The following is an 18,935-nucleotide window of genomic DNA, read 5'->3' as shown; positions in this document are numbered from 1 at the left end:
CGCGGGCTCCCAGAGCGCAGGGCCTGCGGCTTTTCCTCTTTGCGTCCCCACTCCTGGGGCCTGGCACTCCCTGGCTGCTGAATGACTATCTTTGGGCAGAACCATATTGTGTGAGGCTGAAAACATCTTTGGAGTGGCTCGGCCTGGCCACCGAGGGTGTCCTGATGAGCGTCCACAGGGCCCCACCCAACTGCGCTCAGCCTGCACACGCGACTTAACGGGGAGCGGCGGGGCCGGGGCACAGGGCTCACTGTCTGGCCAGAAGCCCCTGGCTCCTGGGCCCCAGCATGGCCTGAGGACAACCTCGAGAGACTGCAGATCAAGGTCAGTTTTTGGTTATTTTAATTGTAAAAACCAAGACATTTATATAAATAAGACCGCTGTGTAAAATAGGATTCGCCCTTCTACTAAAACCCTTCTCCCCACACTCAGAAAGAGAATAGAAAACCCAGCAGAGATAAGAAGTACAAATCAGCATGCGGTCCCTGATGCTACGTAAGCGGCAGGCCAGGTTTCCCTGCGAAACGGCCTCGCGGCGAGTGCGCTCCTGGCCCAGGCGTCTCACCGGGGGTCAGTGACTCTTGGAGAAACTGCTCGGTCGCAGCTCCCACACCCTCAGCCCCTGGTTACCGACTGCACGGGTGGAGGCAAAGTGAAAGGTTCACGCGGCCTGGCGGCTGGGGAGGGACGGGGGACGGAGGGGCACAGGCGGCTGGGTCCTCGAGCCAGAGCCAGAGCCAGGGGCTGTCGGCCCGACGAGATGCAGTGGTTTGTTCAGCCTGGGTCGGGGTGGGCAAGGGGCTTCTGGGGGTCACCGCTTCTCCGGGGGACCAGAGAGATGCCGGAGAGGAGAGGCTTCCTCTCGAGGCCCCCGGTAGCAGTGCTGGGGGGAAGGCGGGGGCTCCGGGATGCAGGGGCGGGGCGCCGCCAAGCGAGGTGGGGCTGGCACATCCCCGAGAGGGCAGTTCCACGTCCCGCCCCTCCCCTGCTGCCCCTCACACCCCGGGACTCGGCGGGAGACGGCTGCGAGCCTGGGGACAGAGATGTGGCCAAATTCGCACACGGGGCGGGGCTCAGGGATGGGGACACGGGACGGACGAGAGAAGAGGCCCCGGCCTTCCTCTGGGAAGCCAGGACCTGCCCGGGGCTGCTCCCCATCCCCGAGGAGGGGCAGGAGGGGGGGACGGTGTCAGGAGCACTTCCAGACGCACACGGCCAGGGTCCCCCCGAAGTACAGGTAGAGGAGGTTCTTCACCTCGTGCGTGATCTCAAAGCCGAAGCCTTCGCCGATCACCACGTGCCAGGAGGAGCCGAACTTCTTGTCCATGGTCTCCTTGATCATCTTGGCGGCGCTCTGGAAGGAGAGGAGGCTCGTGGCGGGGGCGGCGCACGCGTCCCCACCCTCTCCGGGAAGCAGCGTGTGGGCAAGAGAAAGGCCAGCCGCCCCGTGGCCGTAGATCTGCCTGCGGATCCGTCAGAGGGTTTCCGCACAGGCCCCGAAACCCAGACGTCACCTCGCCAGTCGGAAGACACCGCGAGGTGGGAGAGCAGGCGTCGGGCCTGAGACGGGCTGGAGCTGCGGCTCTGCCCTTAGCGCGGGGCTGTTCTCAGCACAGAATGAACAAGCCCCCTGAGAGCAGACTGCGTGCGGGGTGACGGCTGTCCTGCGAGGTGGCAGCTTTGCCTTCGGGGAACAGAAGGCCTTTTCCCTGATGGGTCTGCTGGGCTCCTGGGAGAGAAGCTGGACCGCCTCCCTCAGCTGCGGCAACAGCCCACGCCTTCCTGTGCTCGCTCCTTCAAGAAGCTTCTTTCAGGAAGAGGTCTCGGGAGGGGCGGAGGCCCGGCCTCTGTGGGGTGACCCCGTGCCCAGGCACATGCTGTGTGTCCTGCGGGAGCCTCGTCCCCACCCGTGTCCTCGGCACCCAGCCCCTCCTAGACCGGGAGTCAGGACACCCGGGGTCAGGACTGAGAAACGGTCTGTCCAGGGCTAATGAGCGAGGCAGGGCTGGAGACGGGGGCCGAGCTGGGGCCTGCCTGACCCAAAGCCTGGGTCCTCACTGGCCGGGTCTGCACTCCCCCCGCACCCCCCAGCTGCCTGACACGGACTCCTTGCTGATCACAGACGGATGGATGACATTCCTGGTCGATGCCTATTTGTCGGGTCGTGTTGCCAGCACCTTGAACTGTGCCTGGCACAGGGGTGGTGCTTAACCTCTTTTCTGAATGGATGGACACATGAATGCGTGCTGGGCAGGCCTCTGTTCTCCACTGGACGGAGCGAGGGAGACGGCGCCCTAGTCAGCCGCCCACCTGAGCTGGGGAGGTGCGCAGGGCGCCCTGAAAAGCCCCCTGGGGCCGTGTGTGTGCATCCGATCAGCACCTGGAGGCAGCAACCACCCTCTCCCTCGCCAGCCCTGGCCTCGCCCACAGTCCGAATGCTTCCAAGGAAGGAAGGCTCTAGCCGGGTCCCAGGGGGCCTCTGGAGCTGGCTGTGGGGACTGGGGCCACTCGATTCACCCACAGGGGTCGCCAAAGACATGAGGGGCCTGCACTGGCGCCAGTACCTCGTTGTTGTTGGAGAATTTCTCACAGGCCGTGACACACAGCTCCATGGTCTCCACTCGCATCTCCTCCGGCATGTCCGAGTGCTGGGGACAGGGCGGGACAGACAGAGCCTTAGCCCAGGACCCGGCCCTCCGGGCTGGCCGCTCTGGCCCAAGCGCAGGACATGGACCCCGGCAGCAGCCCTGGCACAGCCCCGGGCAGAGCTCAGAGAGATGACCCATCTCCTGACAGGATCAAACCGAACCTCATGGGCGCCAAGGCCGGGGGCCTCTCTCTCTCCAGAAGGCTGGCCCAGGCAGGAGCAGGCCGGCCTGGGAAATGGTTTACCAGGCCTGGGAGCCTGAAGGGCGCGGTCTCTGCGATGGCGGCTGCTCTCCCTCCTGCCTCTGGGGCTCCTTCTCAGCCCACTTGGCCGACGGTCCTCCCTCCACCCTGCCCTCTTCTCCGGTTCTTGCCTCCCTGGGGATCCCAGCCCGCTCGGGGGGTTAATACATCTACAGAAGATGTGGGGAGGGTGCCCACATGTGCATCCTTAGCTTTAACTTCTTTGGGGGGCTCTGGATTCCTGTGTCCAGCGGCTTCCATGACAGGCTCAGGTGTCTGAAAGTATAACTCTTGATTTTTCCCATAAACCTACTCCTCCGCCTTCCCTCTCCTGGCAATTGACACCATCTCTCTCCCTGCTCAGGACAAAACCAACCCTAGGTGTCGCCCTTGACCCCGTTCCCTCACTGCCAGCATCCAGGGTGCTGGTGAGTTCCATGGCTCCACCTTCGAGATCTGCCCAGAACCCACCAGGTCTCACCACCTCTGCTCGATGACCTGGACCCAGCCGCCCTCATCTCTCCGGGCTCTGGAATAGCACCCTCACTGGTCCACCCACTTCCGCTCTGCTCCCTTCCAACAGCTGGAGTGCTCTTTTTGGAATCCCGGACCCGATTACATTACTCCTCGGCTTAAAACTCTTTCCTGCTCCCCTCTGAACTCAGGGTAGAAGCCACGGTTCTCACTGTGGCCCGCCAGGCCTGTGAGGTCTGGCCCTGCGGTCACTGTGACACTCACGTCCCTCTCAGCACTCAGTTCCAGCCCCACAGCCTCCTCTCTGCTCCTCCCAAGGGCCGAGCTCACTCCCGCCTCGGGCTTCCTGGGCCTGCTGCTCCCGCCACCTGGGGAACGGTCTCCCTCAGACCTTCGGAAGGCCTGCTCCCTAATTTTACTCAGGTCTCTGATCAGAGAGAGCTTTCCCGAAGCCAACCTCTACTCTTTAGCCCCCTGCACCTGCTTTATTTGTCTTGACAGCACTCGGTACACAAAATGATGTTCTTTTTAAACCTGTCTTTCTTGCGGGCCAGGCCTTTGTCCGGTTCTCTCCTGTATCCACTGTGCCTAGAACAGTGCCCGGCATATAGCAGGTGGCCGCAAATAATTGTCAAATGAATGAACGAAGGAAGGAAGGAATCGCTGTTGACGCCTTGGCCTCCAGCCCTGGCCAGCAGAGCCTGTCTTAACCTCCTCCCACTGCTATCCTGCAGGGGACGGGCTCCCTCTGCCTCTCTCGAAGGCTCTGCGGGCCCTGCTGGCCACCCTGCCTCCCTCCCCTGGGCCTTACCCTGACCAGAGGGAAGGTCTGTAGTCGTTTATAATCAGCCTCATCTTTCTTCCCTTCCGTCTCTCCCATGATCCTTCCACTGTGACCAGGGGGAGAGAGTGGGCCTTTCAGGAGGCGCTGGGACTGGTAATTAAGACACGCCCAGGAGAGTCAGGAAGCAGGCCCTGCCAGCTTGGCGGGAGCAGAAAATGTCTTTCCCCAAGGGTTGCTGTAGAAAACAGGAAAAACCAGGAGAAACAAGTTGGCTTGAAAACCACACATCACAGATTAGAAATGTCTCGGTAACAACCTGACACCCCCCCGTCTCAGCTCCTCCGCATCCCTTCCCAAATGGCCAGCGGATCTGCAGTCGGGAAGATGAGTCAACACGAGATGCTGGGACCCGGGTAAGAACAAACTGGTACGATGCCGCAAGCCCACACTGTCATTATCAAGACAAATACTGACTGTGGGCCAGGCCGAGGGTGGAGCCTTGAGTGTGCAATGAACAAATGCAACTCGTCTGCACGCCCACTATGCACTCGGGCCTTACTTCCCAGCACACGTGGTTGGGAAGTTACATGTCAGGTCACGTTCAACAGACCTGGATTCCTGAGCAAGCGAGTACCTCCTTCTCTAAGTCCTGGCTCTGGGGTTCTGTGCCTGCCTTGGCATGCCAGCCTGCCAGCCCTCCTTGTCCACTGGCTCTCAGGCCACCCTGTCCTGGCTGGCGGGCCCAGGAGTCGGGAGGCCTAGGCCTTAGTACTGGTCCTACTGCTCACCAGCTGTGTGTCTTGGGCCTCAGATTCCTCATCTGTAACACGAGGGCTGTTACGAGAATCAAATGAGACAAAAAAAGCAATTAACACAGTGCCAGGCACATGGGAGGCACTCAATACACTGCCCTTCCCTCCCTCTGGCTCCTGGGGCACACACAGGAGGATGTGACTTTAAAGTTATAAAGCCTAATATACATGCATAGATTTTTTTGTCTTCCATATCTAGTTATAGAAAAACAGATGGGGCTTTTCCTAAAGAGACAGGCCTGGTTCCTAAATGACTCGGAGCAATGCTAGATATTCTGGTGTTTCTCTTTATCCTACAATTCAATTTATCCTATAATTCAAAGAAAATTTTCTTTTTCTTTCCTTTTTTTTTTTAAAAATTTTGGCTGTGCTCGTGGCATGCAGAAGTTCCTGGGCCAGGGACTGAACCTGTGCCAGAGGAGCAACCTGAGCAACAGCAGTGACAACACTGGATCCTTAACCTGCTGAGCCACCAGGGAGCTCCTCAAAGAACTTTTTATCTCAAAAGTATGACTGATACAAATGAACACAAACCACCACGTCGTTAAACCCTTTTTAACCTACCATATTGGACAAATACAGCCAAATAATGTTATTCCAGCATTTCTCCTATTTCTAAACAAATTTACTTTCACTGCACAACCATGGAGCCCTGAAGATGCCTAGCACAGTAACTAACAGGTAGGTAATGATGGGGACATTTATTGGCTGTCCCGTGTGCCAGACACCGTTCTAGGTGCGCCACCAATGGTCCCACAGATTAGGTCCTGTATGAATGGAGGCATCGCTGCCCTGGAGGTCACTCAGCTACTGGCGCAGAGCTGGGGTCTGATCTGGGCCCAGTCTCCGGCATGGGCGCCCCCCCACCCCTCCTCACAAGGCCTCCCTACTGCAGTGACACGCGCGAGGGACCCACGCAGCTGACCGGGAGCGTGTGCATGACCCCTGGCGCGGTTCCCACCATCCCTGCAGTGAGACGTGTTTGATCTTCCCTTTCGGGCTCCTCTGGTCCAAGGCTAACGAGACCCTTGTTTGGCCAAGACCTGAGCATTCTGGGCACGTTTCCCGGCTATGCTCTCAATTTTCTCCCACTCTCTGATGCTTCAGCCGCCCTGAGCGCTCCTCCGTGTGGCCGGCTCCCTCAGCGAGGCTGGACACCTGGCCCCGACTCCAGCATCCCACGGCACTGAGAGTCTCCGATTTCCCAGTGGACGGACAGCTCCTCTTACCTCATCAGTTCTGGGCATGTGTGCCACTCAGATATCATCGGGTTCCGTTTGCCTCTACACAAGGCTGGCAGATCACCACGCACAATCTCGCTGTACCTTCCGTTCCTGTTTCTTAGTTCACAAAACCCAGTGAATCGCTGTGTCTTTCCTCGTTCATGTTAAGGCCCTGTCCTCCTAGCTTTCTTTGGTAAAGGCCACTTTACTGCCTCCTCTCCCGCACCATCCCAGAAGGTGGGGGCCCCACTGATAATAAAAGGATAAGGGCTTTGAATGCCTCTGGAGATTTTCAAGTGGGAACAACTTAGGAGGCTGAAGCAGCTGCCTACCTTCAATTCGATTCCACTCATCCTCTGGGCTAAAAAGGGCCAGCCTGGAAGGGGCCTCAGACACAGTCATGTGCCCGCCTGCCCTCAGGGAGGTCAGGGTCTGCTTGGCCTCTGCTTCAACATATGGATGAAACAAGACCTCGGAGGTATTTCCAAAGCCTGTGTTTCAAGGACAAAGTGGGAAAAGCCACTAGGACTGTTTTTTGGCGGGGAGGGGGCATCCGCTTATAGAAAAGAGAAGGTGCAGGGCCACAGGGCGGAGTATCTGGGCTGGAGTACAGCTCTATCACAGAAACCAATTCTGCCTTCCCCGCTGCTTTGCAGGCTTGGACGTCATTTAACCTGAGCCTTGGTTTCCTCCTCTGTGAAATGGGATGATCCCCCCTTCTTCGCAGAGAGCTGTTGCGAGCACCAAGCATTTGCACGTGAGCCTCTTGAAATTTTAGAGCTCCCCGCACGCTGATCAGCAGCCTGCTCTTACAACCACGTCCTCAGCCAGGACCTCGTCAACCTCAGTCAACCACGTTTATTAAGGGTCACGAGTGCCAAGAGCTTTTCCTCCTCACTACATGTACTTCTGGGGATTCAGGAGGGGCGAGACTCGCAGAATAAAAAGGAACAGTCATAGATTATGGGTTTCCAAATGCGGAAAGGTGGGAGAATTTTTTATGATGCTGTATCGTTCTAGTACAGCCATAGTCATTCAGCCATGATTTAAAAACCCTACTGAAAATAGCAGAACTGGAGGTTTTAATAACCTTATCCGGAGTTCCCATCGTGGCGCAGTGGTTAACGAATCCGACTAGGAACCATGAGGTTGCGGGTTCGGTCCCTGCCCTTGCTCAGTGGGTTAACGATCTGGCGTTGCCGTGAGCTGTGGTGTAGGTTGCAGACACGGCTCGGATCCCGCGTTGCTGTGGCTCTGGCGTAGGCTAGTGGCTACAGCTCCAATTTGACCCCTAGCCTGGGAACCTCCATATGCCGCGGGAGCGGCCCAAAGAAATTGCAAAAAGACAAAAAAAAAAAAAAAAAAAAAAAAAAAAAAAATAACCTTATCCATCTCCCATGCAAATGAACGTGTGCCTGACAGGTCCAGGCCAGGAAGAAGCCGCGTCAGGTCTAAAAGCGAGCCCTTTAATAATGCAAGTGTGCCCCCGGGCTGGGGCACTCACTTGACACAGCCTCGCCTGCCCGTGTCTGACGCTTGGCTTCTCCTAGGCAACAGGAGGCAGAGGCAGGGCTCTTTATCTCATCGGCTTGTCCCTGGTTCTTTGTGGCACTGACCTCAGTCACCATTTATTATTTTGCTTCTGAAGCATTTGGGGAAAATCCAGAAGGGGGTTAGGAGATGTGGAAAGAATGAGGAAAAATAAATGAATGCTGGGAAGTAAGGCCAAAATCTCTGCCCTCCCCACCCAACCCCCACGCCACTCAGCGCCTGGAACACGCGTGGCTCATGGACCGCGGCCACTGAGAGATGGGAGGACTGGCCCGGTGCCTTCTCGGTAAGACCGTCTGGGTTTTCGCATCTATGATCTGGGCCCGCGCATAGACGCCGCGTCCCAGCAACCGGCAGGCCTGTTCCCGGCGCCGGAGGAAGGCAAAGCACAAGGTCTTTCGTCGCATCCCAGCCACCTAAACATCCAAACACCGGGCCACACTCGGCGACGCCCCCGGGGGTCCCACTCTGCTGTGAGAGCTGCGGCAGGAGAGTCACATGGACTGTCTCGCTTCGGCCAGAACAGCCTGTGGGGGCAGCACCGCTCCCAGCTCTCAGACAGGGCCCTGGGGCGCAGAGAGGTGTGGGGTGCGGACCTATGTCTGCTCTTCAGCCTCCACCTTCTGTGCAAGTAGGAGACAAGACAACAGCACAACTAGCGCCTGTCCTCGGCAGCTCCCAGTCCAGCCCCCGTCAGGGGGCGCCTCCAGCTTCCCGCCATCCTGGGGACACACCCTCGGCCACCCTCCCGCCTTTTCCTGGCGCGCCAGCCCTCTGCCTCCCAGCAAAGAGCAAAGCTTGTGAGGCAAAGGAACTGAAGGACTTGAGGGCATTCGTCTAAGGGGTCAGGGGTGACGTCAGGAACCAACGCGGAAGAGCCGGAATTCAGTCAGTTTAAAATGAGGGGGGCGGCAGGACTGCCGTTTTAAAATTTTCTTAAGGAAAAGCATTAAGAAGTGTATCACCTACTATAAAAGAAGATCTTAATAGTAAGCAGGGGGTGACTGCAGAACAAAGAATAGTCCTTCGCAAGGAAAGGGGGTTACCTTTCATGCACACAAAGGTTTTTGTTTTTTCTCATTTCACTGAGGTCCAGGGAAAACTTCTGAAGTGCCTAAAACCATGGGGAGGGAGGGAGAGAAAGCGGGAGGGAGCGAGAGAAAGAGAGGGAGAAGGAGGGGGCTCTCAAGACATCTTTGTGTATAAGATGATGTAATAAACGACACTGACTCGTGGTACAGCCTCACGGACATACCCAAATCTGGATGAAATCCAAACATTTTTGTCAAGATGCAAAGGACAACAAAAAGCCATAACGACCGCAGCCATCAGCTCCGCAGGGGAACAGATGCTTACTACAGACAGCGGACCCCTCGGTCTCCCACCTACCCCTTCCCAGCCCCCACCCCTTCCCACTCAAGAGAACAGATCTGAACGTAAATGACGCCATCACAGAAATAAACTGGAGTCAGCACTGATCCGTTTTTAAACAGATCATTCACAATCGTTAATTGCTGCTGACATCTCACGAGCAGTCACGACTCAGCAGTGAGTCCAGCCAGGCACCTGTGGCTGAAGGACTGACTGGCTGTGTTCTCCTGGAGATGCCCCAGGGCACCAAGTCTAATGTCTGGCACATGGCAGAAGCCCAACAAATATCTAAATTGTAATGAAACTGTTTTTCATTTGCTCTCTGGGAAAGGAGGGGACCCAGCACATCCATTCAATCTTTACGGAGCAGTGAGCCTGAGCAAGGCAGCAGGAGGGCTCTTCTACATAGAGGGTCTCATTACGCCCCCTCCCCCCAGGAACTCCGTCAGATGCGCACTTCTGTCCTGAGGGCCACTCAGGCGGAGAAAAGCAAAGAGACTCTCCACCCGGCTGATACACGGAGGAGCTAGGATTCAATCAGTTATATATGACTTCAGGATTATGCTTTTTCAACTACTCTGCTACAAGCAAGAGACCACCTCTGCTTCCAAGGAGTGTACAATCTGATATGAGAGGTCAACACATACACAAGGAACTATGGCTCATGGCAGAAAGCAGTAAGAGCACAAGACAGACAGGGACAGAGGAGTGTTCTGGAAGGGGCAGGGGAGAGGACACCCAGAAAAACCTGGTGGCAGGGGCAGCATCTAAGTCAGACCTTAAAAGGTGAGTGGGAACCCTGACAGGTGGGCAAGGCGAGCAAGACCTTCCCGGAAGAGAGATGGGCGCACACGGTGAGGTCGAAGCAGAAAGCTCACAGCTTCTTCTGGGAAAGTCCAACAGTTCAATTTGGCTGGAAGACAGAACTTGGGGAAGAAGAGAGAAAGTAGGCTGGGGTCGGGATGTGGGCATGCAGAAGGGCCCCAAGTCCAGGGTTAAGAAGTATGGATATTTTGTTTTTTTTTTGTCTTTTGTCTTTTTGTCTTTTTGTTGTTGTTGTTGTTGCTATTTCTTGGGCCGCTCCCGCGGCATATGGAGGTTCCCAGGCTAGGGGTTGAATCGGAGCTGTAGCCACCGGCCTACACCAGAGCCACAGCAATGCGGGATCCGAGCCGCGTCTGCAACCTACACCACAGCTCACGGCAACGCCGGATCATGAACCCACTGAGCAAGGGCAGGGACCGAACCCGCAACCTCATGGTTCCTAGTCGGATTCGTTAACCACTGAGCCACGACGGGAACTCCAAGTATGGATATTTTGGAATTCCCTAGTGGCTCAGCACGTTAAGGATCCAGTGTTGTCAGTGCTATGGCTTGGGTCCCACCTGTGGCACAGGTTCGATCCCGGGCATGGGAACTTCCACATACCGAAGGCACATTAAAAAAAAAAAAAAAAAAATTGCAGGGTTTCAGAGTTCCCTTGTGGCACAGCAGGTTAAGGATCCAGCATTGTCACTACAGCGGTTCAACCCTTAGTCCAGAAACTTCCACCTGCTGTGGGTGCAGCACCCCTCCCCCCCCCGCAAAAAAAGTGTGGATATTTTCAGTGGAGGGAGCACACTGGAGGTTTCTCGAGGGCTGGTGACATTTTCGGACAATAATCCTGGTGGGCTGGGTTAACAGGAGGAGAGACAGGAGGTAGGAACACCAGGCAGGAAGCTACAGCAATGGCCCAGGTGACAGGCATTAAAAACTTAGACCAGGGAGTTCCCGTCGTGGCGCAGTGGTTAACAAATCCGACTAGGAACCATGAGGTTGCGGGTTCGATCCCTGCCCTTGCTCAGTGGGTTAACGATCCGGCGTTGCCGTGAGCTGTGGTGTAGGTTGCAGACGCGGCTCGGATCCCGCGTTGCTGTGGCTCTGGCGTAGGCCGGTGGCTACAGCTCCGATTAGACCCCTAGCCTGGGAACCTCCATATGCTGCGGGAGCGGCCCAAGAAATAGCAACAACAACAACAACAAAAAGACAAAAAGACAAAAGACAAAAAGACAAAAAAAAAAAAAAAAAAAAACTTAGACCAGGGAGTTCCTGTTGTGGCACAGTGGAAACAAATCGGACTAGGAACCATGAGGTTGCGGGATGGATCCTTGACCTTGCTCAGTGAGTTAAGGATCCAGCTTTGCCATGAGCTGTGGTGTAGGTCAAAGATGCGGCTCGGATCTGGCACTGCTATGTCTGTGGCAGAGGCTGGCAGTTGTAGCTCCGATTCAACCCCTAGCCTGGGAACTTCCATGTGCCACGGATGCGGCCCTAGAAAAGACAAAAACAAAAACAAAAACAAAACAAAAAAACAAAACTTAAACCAGGAGGTTGGCTTCAGACATGGAGAAAATGTAAGATCCTCACAGAGGCGGAACGGAAGACTTGACAGTGCCTAAGAGGGACGGGCATGGCAGGGTGATGGATCTCAGGAGATGGTGATGCTACTGAGACAGGGGCAGTCAGGATGGAGAGGTGGACAGAGAGAGATGCGGGCCAGTTTGATTTTTAAATTATTGAGTTCAAGCAGTTTTTGAGACATACAAATGGAGGTGTCTCATCAGGAGCAGGGGACCACGGAATCACAGGTTATCAAGGGCAGGAGGGAAGCCATCAAGCCCAACCACATCAATACATCAATCTCTACTCCAACTCCCACCCCCAAAGTATCCCTAACCACGGAAGCCCTGCAGAAGAGCTGGAGATGTAGATTTGAGGGTGAAATGAAGAAATGACAGCTGACACAAAGGGAGTTGGGGACACTTTTGAGAAGGGGAAAATGGGCGGGAGCAAGAGACTAAAGAAGGAAGTTCGTATTATCCTCAGAATCTCCCGAGAAGATGTGCTGCAGTACCCTAATTCTATATATACTCAGACCGGAGTCCGAGAAGATTAGGCAACTTACTAAGGTCCTGTAATTGGGAATCCAAATTAGGTTTGCCCAGTCCTTTTCATTCCTCGGAGGAAGCCTATAGTTGGGTCAAAGAAGCCTTAGGGATCATTCAACCTAACTTCTCGTTTACAGATAGGGAAACTGAGGCCAAAAAGGCAAATGACCAGCTTCAAGTCGTCAACTGTTGAAGTTAGGCGGTCAGGGGAGAAGCAATGGCAGCCACTGGACCAGCCGCGGGAGGAAGGGGTTACTCCACGAAAGATGGGGGATCGAAGTGCAGGGGGAAGTGGGGTTAGGGAGGACGAGGGAACGTGAAGCCGGAGGGGGGCCTCGGGTGGGTGGGGAGGAGCGGCCTGTACAGTCGCGGCGGCGAATCAGTCCCGACAGAGCTCGAAGGTCCCCGAAGTGGTAGTAGGAGGGGAATGGGGGTTGGGAGAACCTGGAACTGGGGACCAACAGGCAGGAGACTGAGGAGGGGCCTCTGAGGTGGGCGAGGCTCCGCCCGTCCCGCAATGCCTCCCGGCCCCTCTTGGGTACGGCCCTCCCACCCGGCTGCCCGCCGCGCCCCGAGGCCTCACCTGCTCCCGCGGGGGCCAGAGCCAGGGCCTCAGCAAGCGCACCCCCGCCAGGGTTGTCAAGGAGCAAAACAAGAGTGTCTTAGCAACAGCAAGGAAGTTCTGCCCCTTCACCGGACGTTGACGGGAATTTCACTTCTTATTGGTGAACCGAAATGTCAATCAACACTGAAGGGCCCCACAACGTAGAGATTTGTGAGGAAACGGGCGTGGCTTAGGGGTGAGGAGGCGGGGCTTCGTTTATAGTTGTCTTAAGTGGGCCTGAGGAGCCGGCCACACGCAGAAGTTCTCATTTTAGAGAAACTTGGAAGAGTGGTGTTTCTTTTAGTCATTCACATAATTGTACTTGAAATAACAAATGCAATTTCTTGGTGTCGTGACACTAAGAAACCACTTTGGTAGGGTCTCAAAAGCCTAATAAGCAGCATTTATGTAATGGTTCTCACCATAATACTTTTAGGTAATAGTATTCATAACCACATCCACCTGAACTAATATTCCGAGAGGTTAAGTAACTTGTGAAAGGAAAGCATCAAGTTTAAGTCTCTGGAGAAGGAGCCTAGGGGCTCTTTGCACTGTAACGCACCTTCATAAGGTTGCCGAGTCCTAGGTCATAGGAGACATTGTACCATCCGACTTAAAGACGCAGTTGTCCATATTTCATTAATCTGAAAATCTCAGTACCAGGGTGAAGGGAGAGGAGGGAAGGGAGAAGAACCCGAAGATTCAATTATTTGGTGGAGCAAAGGGTCAGTGGGCTACTCCATATTGTACTTTTATCATGATGGGCACATTTTTTTTTTTTTTTTTTTGCTTTTTAGGGGTGCACCCAAGGCATATGGAAATTCCCAGGCTAGAGGTCCAATCGGAGCTACAGCTGCCGGTCACAGCCACAGCCAAGGCAACACAGGATCCTTAACCCACTGATTAAGGCCAGGGATCAAACCAGAAACCTCTTAGTTACCAGTCAGATTCGTTTCTGCTGTGCCTCAATGGGAACTCCACGATGGGTTGGATGAAACCCCATTTCTCATTCACTGGCATCTGCTGGGAACTCAGCCATGGCCAGGTGTGATGATTCAGAGAGGTCCCAGAGAAGGAACAGCCCAGTGTGGGCAAGCCAGGTCAACAAATAGATACAGAGTAATTCGTTCTACCTGTGCTCTGGTAGAAATGTGGGCAATGCCAGGTCAACAAATAGATACAGAGTAATTCATTCTACCTGTGCTCTGGTAGAAGTGTGGGCAAGGTGTTGGTTCTCTCCAGAGGAGATGGTGCTTGAGTTGGCTGGGTCTAAGATGTCCAGTAGGCCAATGAGGGTGGGCGAGCACAGATAACTGGGAGACTGCTGGTGGTTCCATAAGGCCTGGGTGGAGGATGAATGTGGTGAGAGTGGGAGGTGATGGCGAAGATGGTGCAGGTGAAGATGCAAAGCAAAGTGGGGTTTCGAATGCCAGGTGAGAGAGGTGAGGTCAAAGTTGGGGAAAGTAGCTGTTGGAGGTTTTCAAGTAGGGAAAGAAACACGGACAGATTGGGTTATGGAAAGATCATTGGGGTGGAGAAGACGGTAGACTGGATGTGGAATGGGTGGCTGAAGGCAGGCACTGCAGGTTTAGTTTTGAGGCTTTGGAGATTGAGGTGTGCCAGGCCCTTGCTGATTCCCCACCTGCCTTCCTGAGGGTCCACGGGACATCTGACTCAGCCTCCCCATCCTCTTTGCCAAGTTTCTCCAGGAGATGGAAGGTGGCCTTTGAGGGGGATGAAGCTCTTGCTTCCGCCTCTCATCCAAACTTCTCCCAAAAGGGGTCCACATTTGCTGTCTTCTCTTTCTCACCTCCCATTCATTCCTCAGCCCACAGCAATCTGGTTCCACTCCCACAACACCACTGAAATTCCCTCTTCCATGGTTACCAGTGACCTCCTGAAGAGCAGAATACAATAGATCCTTCTATACTTTATCTATTGCACCCATTCCCCCCGTGGGCATAAATCTGTGTCCTACACCATCCTCAGGAAATTCTCCACCCCAAAGGTAGTATCTCCAGAACTTTTTACAAGGCAGGTTCCAGGGCCCCCCAGCTTCAGAAGAGTGAGGGGCAGTAATCTGTATTTTTTACCAGCACCCCTGGTACACACTCACAGTTGAGAATCACTGCTTTGTCCTAACACCTGGGCCACTTCTTTCTCCTCATCTCAAACCCCTCTTCCTTTTGTGCTCTCCTCCCTTTGATCTGTGTGCTCACCTTGACCCGCTTTTCTTCTTACCAATGGTCCCAGATTCCTTCCTCCACTAGGTCACCTTCCCATCAGCAAGAGTTTCCCTTGGTCACGCTCCCCTAGAATATTTACTGCAATTGACAGCTGGGTATATATTTTGGAAAACTTCTCTGGTAATTCCAAACACTCTCCCAGGAAGCTGTGATGACACCCCACACATATCTTGGTGAGAATTGCTGCCTTAAGGATTGTCCTTTGGGGATCTCATCCATTCCCATGGTTCCATCGTCACTGTCCTTGTAGACAATGGTGCCTGCGTTTCTCTCTCACTAGAACTGCAGGCCTAAATATCCAACGGCCTCCCGGCCATCTCCACCAGAATGTCCCTCCAAACTCAGTGTGTCCCAAACTGAATTGACCATCTTCTTCGCACCTGCTCTCCTGCATTCCCCATCTCAGTAAATGGCACCACCCACAGTTGCCTCCATCAGAAATCAGGGAATCTTGTTCTTCCCCCTCCCGCCTCCAACACTCACCTCAAGTCAGTCACAACCCTGCTGCTTCTGACTCCTATGTTCTGGCCACCTTCATGGCACTCCTCACGCACACAGCACCACGATCCCACCTGTATTATTGCAACAACTTCCTAATGGAACTGGGCGACTGCAGTCCTGCCCTTCTCTAACCCACCCTCCAAACCATAGTCAACATACTTCTAAAACCCAGGTTCTACCAATCCTCTCATTAACAGCTCCTCCCCTCCTTCACAGTTCCCCATCATCTACCAAGTGACATTCAGATGCCCCAGGCTGACATTCAAGGATCTCCCCCATGGAGTGGCCCATGGGCGGCTCCATCTCCTTCTCACCTCTCCTTCCCCTGGGCTTTCTCTCCCAGCCCTTCCACCTCTAATGGCTCTCCACATGCTCCATGCTGCTTCTAACCTCCCTGCATTGGCTCATGCATCCTCTCTGCCCACGTTCTCCTGCTGCCCTTCCCTCCTTTTGGCTACAGGAGCCCATACACTCTTGGTCTTAGCTCGTACACGTTGGGATTGTGTCACTTGCAACCAGAAAAGTCCTTCGTACTCTCATCTTACCTGGTGCATATTCCTGTCACTGCTTCTCTTCACTCTTTTGTCCCTGAGTTTAACTCTCCGTCTCCCCCTGTGAGCTCCTTGAGAGCAAGGACCTTGTTTTTTCATCTCTACATCCCTGCATTCAACACCGGATCTAGCAGAGTGTAGGTGCTTAGTAAATGGTTTATGAATTAATGTACGAGTAAATGAATGCGGTGGCTGGGATGCTTCTTCAGAGTCAGCTCAGGTCGATCGCCACCATGCAGCCTATGATCCAGCGACACCCTTGCACCCACTGTTTCTGCTGTTTCAAATGGTTAATGATGGACCCTCCAGAATCAGTTAGCAATTGGGTCAGTTGCAACTAATAGACATTAGAAAAATCGTGATTTTTTTTTTTTTTTTTATGGCCACACTCGGGCCATATGGAAATTCCTGGGCCAGGTATTGAATCCCAGCTGAAGCCGCAATGTATGCGGAAGCTGTGGCAAAACTGGATTCTTTAACCCACTGTGCCGGACCAGGGATAGAACTTGCAACTTCACAGCGACCTGAGTTGCAGAAGTTGGATTTTTTTTAATTTTATTTTATTTTTTTGTCCTTTTAGGGCCACACTCACTGTATATGGAGGTTCCCTGGCTAGGGGTCAAGTCAGAGCTGCTGGCCTGCACCACAGCCATACCCACGCCAGATAGAAACCACATCTGCGACCTACACCGCACGTTATGGCAATGCTGCATCCTTAACCCACTGAGCGAGGCCAGGGATCAAACCCTCATCCTCATGGATACTAGCTGGGTTCATTACCGCTGAGCCACAATGGGAACTCCTACAGTCGGATTCTTAATCCACTGCGTCACGGCAAGAACTCTGGAAAACCAGTGATTTCAACAACATAAATTTTAAACAATTCTGGAGTGAGAAGTCTGAAATGTGTCTCAGTGGCTTAAAATCAAAGTGTCCCCAGGGCTGCATTCTTCCCTGAGGCGCCAGACTATTGCCTCCCCTTTTCCAGCTTTGGAGACCTCTTACCTTCTGACCCTTCAGCCTCTTTCATATTTAGGACTCTTGTGATTACATGGGGCCCAACCAGATACTCCTAGTTAATCTCTTTATCTCTTGGTCGTCTGATTAGCAAACTTAATTCCATCTGCAACCTTATTTCCCTTTGTCAGGTGACAACATATTAACAAGTCCTGGGGATCAGGATGTAGACATCTTTCGGGGGGGCATTATTTTACTTTCTGTAGTCAGTATGGATAAACTTCTCACATATAATTGAACAGAATGTCTATTCTGTAGTTGCTCTGTTAGGTCAATGTGTTCAGCATTTTGTTCAGATGTTCTGTAGTCATACTGAATTTTTTCTTCCGCTAGCCCTGTACATTATCGAGATAGATGTGTTAAAATATCCCATTATAATTACGGGTTTGTCAACTTTTCTTTTTGTTTCTAACAATTTTTACTTTATGCATCATGAAGCTCTTAATATGTGCATACAAATTTATAATTGTTATATCTTCTTAACGGATTGATTCTTCAGCATCAAGAAACATGCCTTTTATCTCTAGCAGTGCTCCTTGTCTTAAAGTCTACTTTGAATTAAGTATGGCACCTCCCTCCCTCCCTCTCTTCTTTCTTTCCTTCCTTCTATCCTCATGGATACTAGTTGGACTCATTTCTGCTGCGCCACAACGGAAACTCCACTTGCATGCAATTTTATCATATGTGGAGGTCCATTGGCCTTGAAATTCTTTCCTTTCTTGATTTTTGGTCATTCAGTTTTGTCTCTGGACGTGCCTGATAATTTCTTATTGAATGCCAACCCTTGTGTAACAAAAATATGTGTGTTTGGATGATGTTATCTTTCTCCAGGGAGAATTTACTTGCTGGAAAGGGAGAAATGCCCCTTGGAGATCCCTGGCCACGAGTTTAAAATGAGAGTCAACACGCATCAGAACTCTGTGCTTTTCTGCATCAATGTTCAGCTGTGCAGGTGCAGGTGCTGGCATGAAGCAGGTGGACAGCGGGATTTCACCAAGGTTGGACAGTGCCAGCTGAGTGGGACAGAGGGAGAGAGGGTGTCTGCAAGTAAATCAGTGCAAGAGAGGATAAACAAGGCATATCTGCCTGCAGCTTAATTTTGCTCAGTGGTAAGTAATTAAAAGCAATATTTTAAAACAAATCTGGATTCATTCTGGAGTAGAGTGAGCAAAGCACACGGGCTTTTCAGATTACTCAGGAGACTTCAAATATAGTGCTCCTGTTTGAAGTGCTGCTTCCAGCTATATCCCCTGGTCCTCATGCGGTGAATTCCTTATTGGAAGTTTGGGAAGCCTTGGAAAAATCTGAGAAGGCCTGTTTCTGTGGGTGTGACCCCTCTCACGCCTAACTGGCCCCCCTGACATCTCGTAGGGACCATCTGAGGACAAGGTCCAACTAAGAGCTGTGACAGTATTGATGGAGCAGGAGAGTGGAGGCTGCGCCTCTAAGATGCTGGGTCACAGGGAGGGCTGGGGACCAAATCAAGACCCCTTAGGGATGGGGTGGGCACTGGTGGGGGGAGCAGACCCTGAAGCTGAGAGTCTCATCTAAGATCCACACAAGTCAAGGAAGACCGTGGGGAGGGGACAGGTTGAAATACAACAGGGCTCCTCCCCCTCCCCTAATCCAGAGCCCCCCCGAATGGTTCCCAAGGGAGGCAACACTCTGTGGGTCTGGGCAAATAACACAGGCCGACTGGGTCTCAGGGAACGAGTCAAGGACCTGGTTGCCATTACGGGATGGGGAAGAGGTGTTAGGAATGAGGCCAAAGCCCAGTTATCAGAACTGGGACACCTTCCATATGGGACCTGTGTTCTTCACATCCTTCCTGCATAAATCCTGGGAAAAGGGGGTGTGTCTGCACCTGGGACCCGGCAGAACCTGTCAGGTTGGGGCCCATGTGGGGCTGGGTGAGGCTCTGGGGCACCGAAGCAGCACCTCCTCTGTCTTTGACTACTGCCCGGCCCCAAAAAGCCCCCTCGTTC

General features: G+C 53.4%; 1 protein-coding gene across 6 annotated transcripts; it reads right to left on the bottom strand.

Moving 5' to 3' along the window:
- Positions 1–325: 325 nt before the first annotated feature.
- DNAL4 (dynein axonemal light chain 4) lies at positions 326–12,704 on the bottom strand. 6 transcript variants are annotated; one of them, XM_085024678.1, is made up of 6 exons: positions 11,223–12,704; positions 6,189–7,316; positions 4,936–4,981; positions 4,175–4,382; positions 2,565–2,648; positions 326–1,354 (listed from the first exon to the last, which is right to left on the bottom strand). In XM_085024678.1, the coding sequence occupies exons 4-6, from the start codon at positions 4,241–4,243 to the stop codon at positions 1,190–1,192; spliced, it is 318 nt and encodes a 105-aa protein (XP_084880804.1). In that variant the 5' UTR covers positions 4,244–4,382; positions 4,936–4,981; positions 6,189–7,316; positions 11,223–12,704; the 3' UTR covers positions 326–1,189. The 6 variants fall into 6 exon arrangements, with proteins under 6 accessions (XP_084880804.1, XP_020946727.1, XP_084880805.1 ...); XM_021091068.2 differs by having other exon boundaries at positions 6,189–7,478; positions 11,384–12,704; XM_085024679.1 differs by having other exon boundaries at positions 6,189–6,299; positions 12,615–12,704.
- Between the last annotated feature and the right edge of the window lie 6,231 nt (positions 12,705–18,935).

Source organism: Sus scrofa, chromosome 5 (assembly GCF_054392235.1).
Source record: "Sus scrofa isolate SSC_HxYL_T2T_F1_AM1 chromosome 5, Sscrofa_HxYL_maternal_Yorkshire_Landrace_v2.0, whole genome shotgun sequence".
NCBI classification, from domain to species: Eukaryota; Metazoa; Chordata; class Mammalia; order Artiodactyla; family Suidae; genus Sus; species Sus scrofa.
The sequence above is the reverse complement of the archived record's forward strand: the minus strand, read 5'-3'. Positions and strand labels throughout refer to the sequence as shown.